The 16,652-nt window shown below is 46.4% G+C and overlaps 1 protein-coding gene across 1 annotated transcript in view; it reads right to left on the minus strand.

The window, feature by feature from the left end:
• Positions 1-3,448: 3,448 nt before the first annotated feature.
• The window catches only part of tjap1 (tight junction associated protein 1 (peripheral)), a 66,361-nt gene continuing 53,157 nt past the window's right edge, over positions 3,449-16,652 (minus strand). Inside the window, exons 8-10 of the mRNA XM_080544786.1 lie at positions 10,391-10,498; positions 9,519-9,602; positions 3,449-5,201 (exon numbers count right to left, since the gene is read on the minus strand). Of these exons, the coding sequence (XP_080400912.1) occupies positions 3,522-5,201; positions 9,519-9,602; positions 10,391-10,498 (1,872 nt within the window). The 3' untranslated portion in view covers positions 3,449-3,521. The remainder of the gene's footprint in view (positions 5,202-9,518; positions 9,603-10,390; positions 10,499-16,652) is intronic.

Raw genomic sequence — 16,652 nt, forward strand, 5'->3', positions numbered from 1 at the left:
ATGAGCCAATGAAATATTTAAATTGTACATTTCCATGTTCAAGACCATGACAGCCTGTTCTTTCTTTATCTTTTTGAGGTATTAGAGACCTATTTTTTCAGGGTAATAAAACATGAATAATTAAGTCATGGGTGGTTACAATTCTATTCATTATGGGCTATTAATAGTACATATACGTATATATAATGAAAACAACAACAACAAAAATGACGTAAACAAAAGAGAAGTGTGTGGTGTGCAGAGGTGGGGGTGGTGTAAATTGTAAGGATTTGGGAGTGCTGCATCTTGGCCTGCCTCACTGAAGAAAACGCCATTGCATTATTCAAGGCCAAGGAGTGCAACAGAAAGCCTGGTGTATATGGAGAGGCTTTTATACGGGGTCTGGGGACTCAACAGTCACCTGAAATATGACCCAGAGGAACCGGCGGCAGCACAGTACTTAACAGAACAATGTTTCCAATTTCCTGATATGTCATGTACTTGTTGGTCTAAGAATAGCCAAGTTAACATGGGTGACTAAAACGACCTCTACATGTACTCATGAGAAGGCGGGCTAGAGAGACATGGTAGGTGGTGGTGTCAGTGTTTCCGGCATACACAACACTGCCGACAGACAGACTTGAAATGATATCACACTGTTATAGATGGTGACATGAACAAACATGCCCAGGTGGGTTGGGGTCTGACACCATGTGCAAATACAGGAGACACAGGTCTGGGTTGAGAACACTGCATGAGGTGCCCTATACAGAAGGCCAATACAGAGCAGCTGCTGAGAGGTGTCAATCGGCTATCAATACCACAGGAGGACTGCCGGAGAGCTGACACCACACCACCTCAGAGCTGGTAAAAAAGGCAACATGCTGACTATGACAGAAATCGAAAACGCAGACTTTTGCCTCAGAAAAAAGCATGATCCTTATTATGAAGTAACCTACAGCACATAGCAAACGACCGACACTCAAGACAGAATGGGACAAAAGTGAGATGGATTACACATAATAATAAAATAAATGTTGGTGAGTACAGACTGCTAGGTGAATCGAATATACTGGACCACATAACATTCCAAAGGAACACACAATCAAATAATTAATCCATAAAATCACAAAAATAATCTCTCGATGATTATTATTCCCTATCCATACAAAAGCATGTGGATGAGAAAAGACCAAAAGTTGAAAATAAATGCGGCATAAATTATGAATACAATCTCGATGAAGGTACTTAGAAAGGGCTATAGTTTGAAACATTTTTGTCAACAGATCTGGGACGGGTTTCCCTAAAGCTTCATAGTGTGAAGTACTTTGTGAAGTCGTTCATAGTACTTTGTGATGTCGTTCATAGTACTTTGTGATGTCGCTCATACAGCGTAGAGCCTTCTGCAATTCAAACGGATTTCGGTGAATATCTTGATTTATCGTGGTCGTGTTATTCGGTTGTAAGTCTGACGTTTATCAATTTCCGGGTCCAAATAAAAACTTCCCTCCACCAGAGTACCAGTGTACAAAAGCGGTAGAATGACAGTTCAATCGTTTTTTAGACTCGGATCTATTCATACAACAAGGGACGCAGCACTTTCCAGTTTTTCCCATATTGTCAGTGTCTTTGAGCCTCGGAAAAGCGCTATACAAATATGATGAATTATTATTATTACTGCGGCATTTCGAAGAGAGCGCCTCAGCCAACGTTGGACCCGGAAAACACGTCACGACTTAACAACCGAATTGAGAAAAAAACGGATGCCCCTTCTTTTTACAGCTCAGCATAAAGTCTACATTTCGGATAAAGCGTTTTGTGTAGGCCGACATGATGAATGGTGAACTGGAACAAAGGCAGACAGATACATTGATAGGTACATATTCATCTACACAAACAGTTAAGTTACAAGATGGTTTGGGAAACACCCGCCAAACTACAGAACACATTAGCTAAGCCCTTCGTTAAGCCCAAGCGCTTGGTGAAGACCCATCATATTGGGGGAAACTCACCCTCGTTGCAAGCATGGGGAGTGGGAACAGCTGACAATCAAATGATTGCAATTCATGAATACAAAAACGTGTCAGATCCTTCTCGTCACAGAGTTTGCGGGTTACAACAGTGGTTCTTTGTGAAACACCAATACGATAATGAAAATACCTTTCCTGTTCAGAGACTTCAATTGTCAAGACATACCAACAGTGCCATTATTCACCAGCGTGCTCAGACCTTGACACTTGCTTTTCCATCAGATGTTGTGAACAACACAGTGGTAGAACTCACCACTCACCACAAACACAATGCTTTGACCTGTACACTGAGGTGATGTTACTCTAAGCCAGAGCCCAGTGAATACTTTCAAAACATGCTTTAAGCCTTTGGATCCTCGGTGCTTGATCCTTCCATTGTTGCACCTCATGTGCAGTAGTAGTGTTTATTTGTTTCTTCAAATGGAAATACATAAATGACGAATTAGTGACAAAGTAATAAATGAACAGTGAAATGATCTTGAATTATACTGTAGGGTCAAGTTACTTATTTTTTTTGTCCCATATCTATTTCCAAAAGATAGTTTCAGAACAATGACGATTATCGGAAATACAGAGCTTTTATCATACATTGTATGATGGAAATACTTGAACAATTCTCCACCATCATCATCTCCAGAGTTGTTTGCATTGAAACATCTGCCTTAAAAATAGTCACTGAAATGAGATTAAATGTCGAAATCAAAAAATTATTTGAATGAACAAATAGTAGAATAATAAATGTGAAAATCATGTAACGACAAAACACCCTCAGACAGAGAGGGATAGGCACTGAGAGTCACTGTGTGTGGAGTCCACCAACACGCAACAATAGAATTCTCTTTTCGAGTGCTTGCCCTCTCCTCCATTCAATTTGTGATGTTATCAGACGCCTGCATGCCAGATCATTTCTCTATGGGGTGGAGAGGGTTGGGAGATCCTTAGAAAAGGAAAAACAAAAGAAAGAGAAGGCAACGACCACAACCATACACTGTTCTACCCAGTTCTGCAAATTGTCAATCATCTCTGGAGATGAGCTGAAAAATGCTGCTTCGTCTGGCTGTCGAACACACACCGGCTGAAATGTTTGAACGCACAGGAAACAACAAGGTATGGCTATATCCTGGAGTTGCCCTCTCTCCTCTCTCAAACGGTTCATTTACTTTAGATTAACTCCTGTAGGACCTTCGAACCGTTCTTTTCTTACTGGAGGAGATTTCAGCTCTAAGTTCACAGTGGCAAGATAGAACGCTGTCGAACCCCCCCCCCCCCCCCCGGATGGACAGCCAAGGTTACACTCAGCTCTTGAACAAGAGTGAATCTCTTCAACACTGTTAGTAGAGAGACAAGAGAAGGGAGTGCGTGTTCCCTAGCCCCCAACCAAACGGGAGTCAGCGTCACGACACAGGGAAGGACCGGTGTGTTTGGTTAAGACAAAAGTCCACAGAGCAGAGAAGTCAAGATGGAGTCGTCGTGTACTGGAGCTGGAGGACAGAGAGAGCTTTCTTCTGAGCCTCAGTCTAGCAGGTTACCGTGCTCCTGCGCCCTGGTCAGGCTGTCCTTGCGGTGCAGGTGGTGGACCCCCATCCTCTTGGCACTCTTCTGAGCTCGGCCGGAGGCGGGGGTGGAAGCGGCGCTGGGTAGAGGAGGGGTTTCCTCCAGGTAGTCCTCCAGCCCTGCCAGGGCCCGGGGGGGGACACCGAGGCCGGGGAAGTCTTGGGGCAGGACGTCCCTCTCCTCGGCCCCCGAGCTGCCCCCGAGCGACCCTGTCTCCTCCGCCAACTCTGTGGCGTTGTCGGCGGCCGGGCTTCCTTCGGCCATGATGGCCGTGTCCCCGCTGGCGTCGTCCTCGTTGTCCCGCGCCGCCGCCGCCGCCGGGTCCTCGCCACCAGTCGTCAGCAGCCGCTCGCTCTCTTCCTGGGAGAAGTCGGCGCTGTACTGCCCCCTCCTGGTGCGGAGGTCCGCGGTGCTGCTGGTGTCCGTGTCCAGGCTGGACTCCCGGCTGGCCGTCCAGCTCCGGGTGGAGGACCCCTCCTCTCCGTCCGAATACGCCCCCCGCGGCGGCCCCCCGCCCTCCCTGTCCGAACCGCCCCCTCCGCCCCCCCCGGACTTAGCGGCACTGGGGGCGGCGGTGCGGGTCACCTGCAGGTCCTTCGCCGTCTCGCTGCTGAAGGAGGTGCGATTGACCAGGGTGCCCTCGGACGAGGGCGCCATCTTCTCCACGAACATGCGCTGCCAGTTGGCCAGGAGGTCTTCCTCCGAGCTGCCCGAGCTGGCGAAGGCGCTGGGGGGCTGCGGGGGGCTGCTGAAGGGGCTGGACTGGCTGGAGGAGTGGTGGTGGAGGAGGAGGAGGGGGTCGGGGAGGGGGTCGTCACCGGCCGCCTCCGACTGAGGGGGCGGGGTGTGTTGGTGGTGGTGGTGGTGGGGGTGGGGGTGGTGGTGGTGGTGGCGCTGCCCCCCCCCGCCCGAGGACGAGGACGCCCCGGAGCGCCACCCCCCGTCGGACACGGAGGGGCTGTTGGGCACGCTGGCGCGCTGCCGCTCCGCCTCCTCGTCGTTCTGCACCAGGCTGAGGGAGATGGCCTGCCGTGTGGCGTAGGTGCAGTTGGGCAGCGGGCTGTTCTTGGGGATCTTCACCTTGTCGTCCGAGGAGAACTCGATCACCTTGCGCCCGGGGTAGAGAGGGTGGGGCGGGGGCGGGACTGGGTAGGGGTTGAGCTTCTCGAACGAAGGAGCGACCCCCCCTCCCCCTCCACCTCCGCCGCCCCCCTCCTCCCCCCCCGACTGGCCGTCCAGGCTGCTCTGGCTCCGGCATGTGCCGTTCTGCTGGAGGAGGAGGAGGTCCTGGCTGCTCTGGGCCGGGGCTCTGCCGTGACCGGGACCTCCGTTCTCTCGCCCGCCCCCTCCTCTTCCTCCTCTTCCTCCTCCTGCTCGTCCCCCTCCCTCGGCCTGAGGCCCCGTCATGTCCACGTGGATGAACACGTCCTCCGCCACGGGCCTCCCCACGCTGCTGCAGGACTGGGCCGAGTTGAGCAGCAGGGGCTCGGGCTTCTCCAGGACGCGGGCGATGACGGAGGTGGGCACCACGTCGGCGGGCGTCAGGCTCAGGGTGTCCGAGTCCTGGAGGGTCTGGCCCTTGTCTGGGAGGCTGCTCTTCATGTGCTTGTTCACCATGTCCTGCAGCTCGTAGGGCAACTGGGAGATAGAGGCAGAGAGAAGAACAACAAACAAAACATTTAATAATTTAAAGGCGATATTAAAAAGATGGGTTTTTAGTCTTGACTTGAACATATTTGTTGAGGTTGCATCCCTAAAGTAAACTGGCAGTGCATTCCACAATTTGAGAATGCAGCCTCACCAAATCTCTTCTTTTGTACATGGTGGTACACAGAGAAAACCAGCGTCAGAAGACCTGAGAGCTCTATTGGGCTGATATGCTGGCAAAAAGGTCTTTCAGATATTCTGGTGCTGTGCCAGTGAGAGCTTTAGAAACGAGCAGAAGGATCTTGAAATCTATGTCTATAAATGTCAGAACTAAAGGCAGTTTGAAGACCGGCGCCTTCTTACACACATCATAGTACTACATTACTGAACAAGTAACTTGGAGGAAACATGTTATTAATAATGAGAATAACCCCCCCCCCCCCCCATCCACCTACAGCGTCTCCAAAAGCACTCCTTTATAAGTAAGGCAGGGATGACTAATCTCTTTTAACCAGCATGCACCAGCACTTGAGGACCTCATACTGGGAGTATTTAGACCATTATGTCAAATGCAATATGCCTTTAGAGTTTTCCCTCTAATAAACGAGTGGAAAAGACACTCTCTCTCTCTCTCTCTCTCTTCTATGCAGGAAACCTGCACATCTTTCTGGGAGAGGAGTGAGTGACTTTAGACTGGCCATTTCTAAGAGCGCTCTGACACATGGCTCTGGCCCCTCTCTGATAGGAGTGACAGGACCAGAGGGCAGCCAGGGCAGACACCTCACTGGTGGATCTGATTGTAGATCAGTGTGAGGGGGGAGGGGAGAGAACAGAGAGGCCATCTTCTAGACGGCCTTCAGTCAACCTCAATCAGAGGGGTGACGGAGGGCGCTCAAGTGGCGTAGCACACTAAAGCACGTACCACGTAATCATTCCTGGATCGATTTCCGACCCTCGACATAATATGATTGAGCAAGTCACCATATTATGATGAGCAAGTCACCCCCCCTCCTCTCTCTCACATATACTTGCTGTCAATCTCTACTGTCTCTATAGCAACAAAGCAGAAATGCCCTAAAAACATATATTTTTTAAAAATATGAAAAATAATTTGTATTCTGGAGAAAAAAAAAAGGTAAAAAAAAAAGTCTCACCTCCTCCAATGGGAAATCGAGAAACACAGAGAAAGAGAGTGAGAGAGTCAAGAGAAACAGGAGCGATCTACGGCCCGCCTGTCATAGACGTACCCTGTGTAAATGGCCGAGGCAGGGTAGGCTTATCGATTTGTGGAAAAATGGGCAGAGAGAATCAGCACTGCCCGATGCTCTAACGATCCTGTCGAGCAACGATCGCCTGTGTCGCTCATTCACTTCCTCTGGTCAGCGGGGCGTGGGGGGGGGGAGGGAGGGATCAATGCCGCAGCGTAGGGCGTCCCAGAACGACCACAACTCCGCCCCGTTGCAGGATTCAACATAACATACAGGTGACCTTTCACTGCCCTTTATCCAGGCAGCTGACACACGCTGGCCAGAGTCACAGGTGAGTCGACAGTCACCCATCCACATACGGTACACACAGAAACTGTACCGGTTTGATCTGCTCAGTGGTTTGATCTCTCTATGATAAGAGTACTAAATCAAAGATATCCACGGTCGGTAGAACAGTACGTCGTCTTCTGTGAGCGATCGTAAGTAAACGTGCCAAAATAAATCCACATACAAAAGCTTACGTGGCGCTAATGTGTGAATGAATTAATAAGAACTGACAGCAGCAGCGTTGAATTCAGTTGTGAATGAGTTGAGCTTTAGCACCTATGCTACAGAACCCTGGCCAGCTCGATTTCTGGGCCCTGGAGTCAATCACAATCACAGCCATGTAAACCCGCAGCATCGATCCAGTGCTGGTAATTTCCATGCTATTGTAAAAAGCTGCTGGCTCGGTGCAAAATTCATCAATTAGCATTAACGGAATAATAGATGGGAGAGTGGGGACGCAATGCCCGGGAGGCAGAAGCGCACAGCTCTGTGCTGTGGCAATCACATGTGCCACAGTGTGAATTGCTCCGTGCCAATATACCCTAGCGATTAGCCTGCGGTACTGGGCTAGCCAACTCCTGCCATACTGCGTTAATTGACCTGTTTCTCCTTAGGCGATCTTCTGAATCCGTCAAATGTCTCATAGAAGCTCCCGCCAGCCTGATACTATCACAGTGGAGATGATTTGTATACACAGGCACGGTTCCGACCCCCCCGGCCGGGAACGGGCTCATCTGGACCCAGGATGACTCAATGCTGCCTGTCAGCCTTCTTCTTCGCTGCTCATGCTTTCACTGCCTTTCCCAGGAGGACTCGGTAACCATGGTTATCCATGTTTTCCTTTTGGTCTGAGGTCTGCCTCAGTCAGTGACATGCCTCCTCCTCCTCCTCCTCCTCTCTCCCTACCTCCTTCCTTTTCTCTTCACGGGTGGTTGTCAGGGGGAAAGTTGTTGCTTCATGGCCATCGCTTCGAAAATCCGAAGAAACCTGTCCTTAGCCTCTGAGGCGTTTGGTTAACTTGTCATTCTGTGCAATTGGACTTGAATCTCAAACCATAAGCATAACGGCCTGACTGCTCTTCTACAAAAACAGCAAGCTCTCTACTTCTACTTTTTAAATTGTATATATCTGTTTCGGGAGCAATTGCCATCAAAACCTGTGGAATGGATATGGGTATATCAGTGCGTGCGAGTGTCATTGAAATAGGTGCTTTGAGCACATTTTACATTTAGGGAGCTGCCCTTGGTGAAGAACATCCAGTTACCAAAGACATTGTCTTTTAATTAACACTCGAGAGCATCTGTCATTTCCCTCAGAGACCTGGGGTTCACTCAGAGACCTGGGGTTCACTCAGACCAGGGGTTCACTCAGACCACTGGGAACACGCTGGTGACAGGACCTGCCTCTCAGTGTCAGCGGTGACTGCGTTCGTCACGACCACCTGTCAAGTACTGAATTACTGCAGGACGGAGAGATAACTCAGCAGAGGTGAATTATACATCCCCTAGAAATAGAGATGAATTATACATCCCCTAAAAATAGAGATGAATTATACATCCCCTAAAAACAGACTTCCACTGCCGGCCCTGCAGCCACAGCCTGGCACATCAGCAGCATGGGCCTCTAGAGACCAGGGTCAGCATCATGGTCCTCTAGAGACCAGGGTCAGCATGGTCTCTAGATGTTCCTCTAGAGACCAGGGTCAGCATCATGGTCCTCTAGAGAGCCAGAGAACGTAGAGAATCCACGTACGTTGATTAGTACGTTTGCGATTAAAAGAAAAGCCTGATTCGAGCAACTCTCGATTGGGATTCAAGCCTCAAGTGATTCCTCGAATTAGACCTAATTCTTCCAAAATAATTTTGAAAACATTATGAAAACAAGCCCGAATGACCTGTAACATTATGAAAACAAGCCTGAATGACCTGTAATCCAGTTTCATGGAATACCCCCCCAGAGAGACAAGGGATTAGACAGCGTTTATATACAAGAAAACTAAAAGGCGGGAGAGGAGAAGCACTATGGGAGCTCTGTGTATCTACAGGCTGCTCTGTGTATCTACAGGCTGCTCTGTGTACCTAGAGACTGCTCTGTGTACCTAGAGACTGCTCTGTGTACCTAGAGACTGCTCTGTGTACCTAGAGACTGCTCTGTGTACCTAGAGACTGCTCTGTTCCTCAAAATCTGTCTCTGACTGACTAGAGGAATCTGATCATTATATTACTGGAACTCTAGTGTATCCAGACTTAAGCGCTACTTATGGTTGTTATTTTCTCTCAATACAACGCTTTCATTTCATCTTGGACTTTGACTGAACACTTAGGCAACAAAACATTCTATCAAGGACAGATCATAGCGTAACACCTTGGTTTCAATTGATTTGTTTAAAACAAGCTCAAGCTCAGAATGTTGTGAAAATGAAAGTCTCATACTCTTCTCTCATTGCTGTGACATTTATTTAACCACCGACGTTTCGACTCGCTAGCCTTCCTCAGGGGAGTGACATGTAAATAAGGCCAAAGTGATATTGATTAGTGCACAGTTTGTCTAGCAGGGTCAGACTGGCAATCAATGTCTTTCTGATACATCCACACAACGTGGAAGTCAACGTGTAAGTGCAGGCCAAAACCTGGGATAAAGCGTCCAGTCAGTGCAACATAGTAATTTTGCCCCTGTTGTATGAAATGTGCTATACAAATAAACTTGCCTTGACTTGCCTATCCCAGTGGAGTGCAAAAACATGATCAAGGTGCTGTAGAACAACTATACTCACGTCTGCAAACTTGTGGTTTCTGAAATGGGACTTATTGCACTTCAACAGCTGCACAGCCAAATTGCAATCCTGCCGGTAGCGCTCCTGTCAGGGAGAAAAATAGACAGGGTGAAAAGGGGAGAGAGTCAGGAGAAAGAAGGACATGTTTAAGAGAGGTGTCATCAACAAGGCCGTTCTCAGACAGCACTCTCACTCACTTTATTCTGCCCCCCAAAAAAACTAGAATCAGTGGTAAACTGGCAACCATTCATAGACTTCATGAGCCACACAGAACAAGACAATATAATTAACGTGTATTTTATGTGTCCAAGAGATATGGCAGTTTGGCTTGTGGAAGAGTTGCATTTATTGACCATCATGACGGGTTATCAGTGATCATGACCTGATATTTAGAGCTCTGTGCACGTTGGAGACTTTCTTAAGCCCAGTTCACATCTAGGATTCACATCTAGGATTCAGTTTTAGAACGTTTTTTGCAGACATTCCAAAGAATCTGGACATTCTGCTGAGACTTGACATGTCAAATCGCTGATGACGCCTTGCAACTACCGTTGCAGGGTAATCCGGACCGCTGCAACTCGAGTTGCGTTGTGAATCCTAGATGTGAACTGGGCTTTAGGTAGCATGTCTGCATATCTCTAAGGTAAGCTAAGGTCCCAAAACAGGTGCATGCTAGTGCTAATGACTATCTTTATGCACACGCGGAGCCTGAATGCACTTCAAATCAGTGAAGACAATGTTGTATTCATTCTGTCAGCCATTCACAGAGCCAAGCACAGTTCATGTGTCAGTCTTAGCACATAATACAGTTATAACCCCTAATATAATACAGTCAACTAGTTTAAAGACACAGTGATTAGGCTACTACCCACATTTAGCTCTTCCAGCTTGTCAATGGTGTTCTTGGCATCCAGGAGCTTGTTGGTGAGCTCCACTATCTCCTGGTCCATGGTCTTCTTGTCCCTCTCCACTTTACGGAGCTGTAGAAGTGGTAAACGCAATGTCAGACAGATCCATGCATCACCCGGACTGGGATGAACCATAGCCAAGCCAGGCTAGTGGTACAGTGGCTCACACACTGGGAGTCTAACACCTGTCCACTGGGAGCAACAGTGACTCCAGCTAACGCCTGTCCCCCCCCCTCCTTCATCCTCTCTGCCTCGCTGACGCAGGGACACACAGGGGCCGCTGCAGTGTAGACGGCTGTCCGCTCAGCTCAGAAGGGTGGTGAGAGGGAAGGAACAACAGAGGAGGTGCAGGAAATGCACTCAATGCAATCAACGGTAAGCTCAAAGAACTCTGGATCTCAGCCTGTTGTCCTGTCATAATGATGTTTCTCCCTGTCTTACTCATTCCCTCAGGCTACCTCTTTGGAACAAAAAGAATTCCTTGAGAGGGCCAGTCGATTGCTTCAGTTAACATCCAGCTCGGGGACTTCTATGATGTACATGATGCACAGTTGATGATGTACGGGACCATGCACAGATGTTTTGGGGGGTAGGGGCTAAGCAAACAAAAAGAGCACTCACCCCACTGACACACACATACACATATGGCTGAACAACTAATCCAGGGTCGTAAAAAGTAAGTAAGTGTTGTTTAATGGTGGTTTCATAATTAAAACAGTGCCTACCTGAGTGATATCATTCACTGTAACTGGGCTGAGGCTGGGTATGCGATGCTTTTCATAACAAGTTGTATTCGGAATATCGGAAGATGAGACGTTCATTCATTGATAGACAAAACCATTTGGAGTGGGGGGGGGGGGGGGTACTTTTTAAATTGATAGTGTGTTTTTTTGTGGATACCACTAGCCTATACATTTCCCTCTTTATATTTGATCGAATTACAATAACAAATGAAGAAAAAATTAAATACAATTAACAACAGCCACAGGAAGGGCACTTATTGACTCTGAGGGCAAAAGGGCAGGGGCTCAAGTCCCCCTTGGGCCCTATCTGTGCACCTGCTTGATAAAGTATCTTTAATAATTTAATAATTTAAATAATTTTGCCATTTAGCAGACGCTTTTATCCAAAGCGACTTACAATTACGAATTACAGGGACATTCCCCCTGGAGTAACTGAGGGCTAAGTGCCTTACCCAAGGGCACACTAGTAGTGGTGTGGCTTCAGGCGGGATTTGAACTCGCAACCTTCCGATCCCAAGTCCAACTCACTATCCACTAGACCACCACTACCCCGTCTTTCAGTACTTTGTAGTGCTGAAGTATGATCAGCGGTCAAGTATGATGTCAGTATGATCTGAGTATCAGGATTCAATAAACAGATTTTCTGAAATGACAAGAGGTAATGTTAGTGATTCATCTAGTACCACTACAGGACATGTTCCTGGTTGGAAGTGGCTACTGTGAGTATTGTTTCAATAACAATTTAGCGCACAAAATGAAGTTGGGAAGGGATTTCCCGCTGTACGTGCAATGTCTGTCAAGTTTAAACTTAATGATGAAAAGACTTCCTATTTAAACCATCCTATTTATAATAATAATATTTATATATTTTTTTGTATAATAATACTTTTATTTAATTATTTAACTTTCTGGACACCCCAGGTCACCTTACAGTAAACTTAAAATACATTAAAAGTACAATTAAAGTCAAGGACATAAAAAAGACATGCAACATGTTCAAACATAATAACATAGGAAACCATCCTATTTAAAAACCATCCTATTTAAAAACCACCCTATTTAAAAACTATCCTATTTAAACCCATCATATTTAAAAACCATCATAAACCACCAATTTAAAATTGGAAAAACAGCACAATCGGCACGTTCTCTTGGAGCAAATAATCCCAAACCCCTGAGCTGGAGAAACTCCAAAGCAATTAAGAGCGCAGGGCTGATCCAGATGCTGCGGTGTCTTGTGCGTGCGTGCATGCATGCGTGTGTGTGTGTGTGTGTGTGTGTGTGTGTGTGTGTGTGTGTGTGTGTGTGTGTTAGCTTGGGCATAAATGAGTGTATTAAGGTTAAGGTTGAACAACAGGATTGTAAATAATTCCACGCATAAAATGCAAATTAAATTAATGTAAATGAATATAAATGATAGTGTTCTATGGTACCTATCATTTGATTAGGTACAATACATTATGTACACAGACATTGTCATAGAAATTATCTTTATAATAACCACCCTGCTTTAAAAGTGGTGGGAGTAATCCTATAAGGGTTCCAGTAATGCTGAAAGATTGACTCCTGAGACGAACTGTCAATCAACAACGTACCACCACGCCCACACCAGCAGAGCGTGCATTTCAAAAGCAGGCGGAGACACGGGGAAAATAATGATTACAAATAATTAGCGATTCGTTTTTCTCACCAGAAAATAAACCAGTGAATTTTTAGATACCCAGGGATGTTTGTAAATACAATTAGAACGAGAAGGAGAACAGAAGAGGGAGTCAGGTGGTGTTTGAGTGGACAGCTTTCATAAAATAACACATTAGCCACTTGTTTCATTTGGAAAATGTAGATGAGATCCTATTAAAAGGAAATCAATCACTTCGGGCAGTGATTGACTCAATTTGGTTGTGTATAGAGAAATGTTCCTGTATGTGTGTGGGTTCAAACCTGAGACTCCTGTTCGCCAGGCTCCACAAATGTGCCACTGACCTCTGCCCATCCCTCTCCCCCAGCTTTCCCCATCTTTGTCGCCCACATACCCTCCTCTGCCCTGGACTGGGGGTTCCAGTACCCGTTTACCAACCAGAAGAACTCAAACTCTACTGGCTATTACACTCACGTCGTTGTCATGGTGAGATGAGAAACATGAAAAACATCCGTAATCCTAACAGAGGTTGGTTGGGTTTGTGGAAATTAGATGACAAAGCAGTGTTTAGAGTTTACAGTGCAGATTTTACAGTTGTGCTTCACGTTTTTAAATGTGGAATTATTTACGAGCGTAACATTTTTTATCGGTCATCTTAACTCTAGGGCTGCAACAACGAATCGATTAAATCGCAAATGTTTTTTTTTTTTAAATCTTTTCCCCCCGCTTTTTTTGTATCCGATTAATCGATTAACCGAAAAATAATCAACAGATTAATCGATTATCAAAATAATCGTTAGTTGCAGCCCTACTTAACTCCATACTCCAGAGAGACCAGTAAGAGAGACCAGTGCAGCGCCTCTCAGAGCTCAACAGCTGATAATGGCCCAGCCCCAGCCCGGTGTTCCCCCTGTCTGTCTGTTTGCCTGGCAACACAATACCAACATCATTACTGCTGTGCACAATATCTTCTTTTCATAGTGTCCATTAACTGGATGTTAACTGAGGCAAGACTCCGCAGTGAGCAGCCCAGGCCAGTTGTGTAACTGGCCATAATGGAGCATTATAGTTATTACACCATGAAAAACTAATCTCTGTGGGGGCTTGCAGTGGGAGAACACAGAACAGAGAAAGGGAGGACGGACAGAGAGAGAGAGAGAGAGAGAGAGAGAGAGAGAGAGAGAGAGAGAGAGAGAGACAGAGACAGAGACAGAGAGAGAGAGAGAGAGAGAGAGAGAGAGATCCAGACTCTTCCTCCTGCTCCATTGCTTGCCATGTCAATAATGAACCAATTATCTTTACGGTTACCGCTCAGCTGGAGGAGGAGAGAAATACACCAGCCAGCTCTTCGTTGTGATGCAGAGCCACAGCTCAACTGGTGCAAAGCCACAGCCATAAAACACCTTACTGATCTCCACACTAAAACACCTTACTGATCTCCACACTGAAACACCTTACTGATCTCCACACTAAAACACCTTACTGATCTCCACACTAAAACACCTTACTGATCTCCACAGCCATAAAACACCTTACTGATCTCCACTAAAACACCTTACTGATCTCCACACTAAAACACCTTACTGATCTCCACACTAAAACACCTTACTGATCTCCACACTAAAACACCTTACTGATCTCCACACTAAAACACCTTACTGATCTCCACACTAAAACACCTTACTGATCTCCACACTAAAACACCTTACTGATCTCCACACTAAAACACCTTACTGATCTCCACACTAAAACACCTTACTGATCTCCACACTAAAACACCTTACTGATCTCCACACTAAAACACCTTACTGATCTCCACAGCCATAAAACACCTTACTGATCTCCACACTAAACCACCTTACTGATCTCCACACTAAAACACCTTACTGATCTCCACACTAAACCACCTTACTGATCTCCACACTAAAACACCTTACTGATCTCCACACTAAAACACCTTACTGATCTCCACACTAAAACACCTTACTGATCTCCACACTAAAACACCTTACTGATCTCCACACTAAAACACCTTACTGATCTCCACACTAAAACACCTTACTGATCTCCACACTAAAACACCTTACTGATCTCCACACTAAAACACCTTACTGATCTCCACAGCAATCCTGCTGCTGCTACCTCACTGCTGCTACCTCACTGCTCTTACTGATCTCCACAGCAATCCTGCTGCTAAGCATTACACGTTTATGGGTAACTAAAAAGAGGAGGCAGAGAGAGAGAAGGGAAGGGAAGAGAGAGTGGGGTGGGGGTGAGGGGGGAACTCAAATAAGACGACTAAAGTTTGAATCACTGGAACACCTAGAAGACAGAAGGCATACCAGTCCCCCTCCTTCATGCACAGGACCTTAACAGAGCTACCACAGAGCTACCACAGGGCCTTAGTAGAGCTACCACAGAGCTACCACAGGGCCTTAGTAGAGCTACCACAGGGCCTTAATAGAGCTACCACAGAGCTACCACAGGGTCTTAGTAGAGCTACCACAGAGCTACCACAGAGCTGCCACAGAGCCTTAGTAGAGCTACCACAGGATGATCTATGACAGGATATCTAGAACAGTTAGACGGGATGGGAGGGGACAGGGAGGGGACAGGACAGGACAGGGAGACTTCCTATTTCAGAGACAGCAAAGCAGACCAGTAATGAAAAAGACAACAGTAATAAATGCAGGGAGGGGTTGAGGAAGATAGGAGAGAGAGAAAGAATGAGAACGCAACTGCATAGACCCAAGATTGACTGACAGCAGCCTGATGAGGAGGACGATGATGATGATGATGATGATGAGACAGCCCCGTCACGAAGCAGCATGGAGAGAGAGGGGAAGAGAGTGAGAGGAACAGAGAGAGAAAGAGAGACAGAGGGATGAAGGTGAGAACAGCAACACCACCACCAACAACAATGCAGAACAAGAGTAGAACATTCGGTGTCTTCTTCATTGGACACCATTGGACACCTTACTTAGTGTGGTAAGCTAATCTCTGTCTGATATGTAGCAAGCTAGCTAGCTATTCTAACGAGCACGTCAGACCGTGTGGAGAGGGGAATTTCATCCTCAGCCGTTAAGTAATGGTCTGCATTTTCAACTACAGCACTTACCAATATCAACAATATTAAATACAGTCATGGCCAAACATATAGGCACTTCTGTCAGATAATGCACCACTTCTCCCAGAAGACTGTTGCAATTACAAACACTTTGGTATTCACATGTTTATTTATTTTGTTTGCATTGGAACAACACAAAAAAGCTGAGGGAAAAAAGCCACATGGGATATCATTCCACACAGAACTTGGACTGGACAAAATGATTGTTTATCATTCAAAATTGTAAGAAATAATTGTATTTCAAGCATGTAATGCTCCTTTAGTTTGTATTTATTCTCAACTGTGGCAAGTTTCAAGGTGTTGGCATTATAGAAATCACACTTGCAACGAATTAAAATGGAAAAAAGTTGTGACAACCTTTGTGTTGTGTGTCTGTGTGTACCACACTGAGCACGGAGAAAAGAAAGAGGAGCAAAGAATTGTCTGAGGATTTGAAAAACTAAATTGTGGAAAAGCATGGACAACCTCAAGGCTACAAGTCCATCTCCAGAGATCTTAATGTTTCTGTGTCCACTGTGCGCAATGTCATCAAGACGCTTTTACAGCCCATGGCACTGTAGCTAACCTCCCTGGACGTGGACGGAAGAGGAAAAAAGATAAGATTGCAACAAAGGATTGTTGGAATGGTAGATAAAAAAAACTCAATCAACTTCCAAACAAATTCAAGCTGACCTGCAGACACAGGGTGAGACACAGGGTACAACAGTGTCAGTGTCA

Source organism: Nansenia antarctica (genome assembly GCF_963989245.1).
Source record: "Nansenia antarctica genome assembly, chromosome: 1".
Classification (NCBI taxonomy): domain Eukaryota; kingdom Metazoa; phylum Chordata; class Actinopteri; order Argentiniformes; family Microstomatidae; genus Nansenia; species Nansenia antarctica.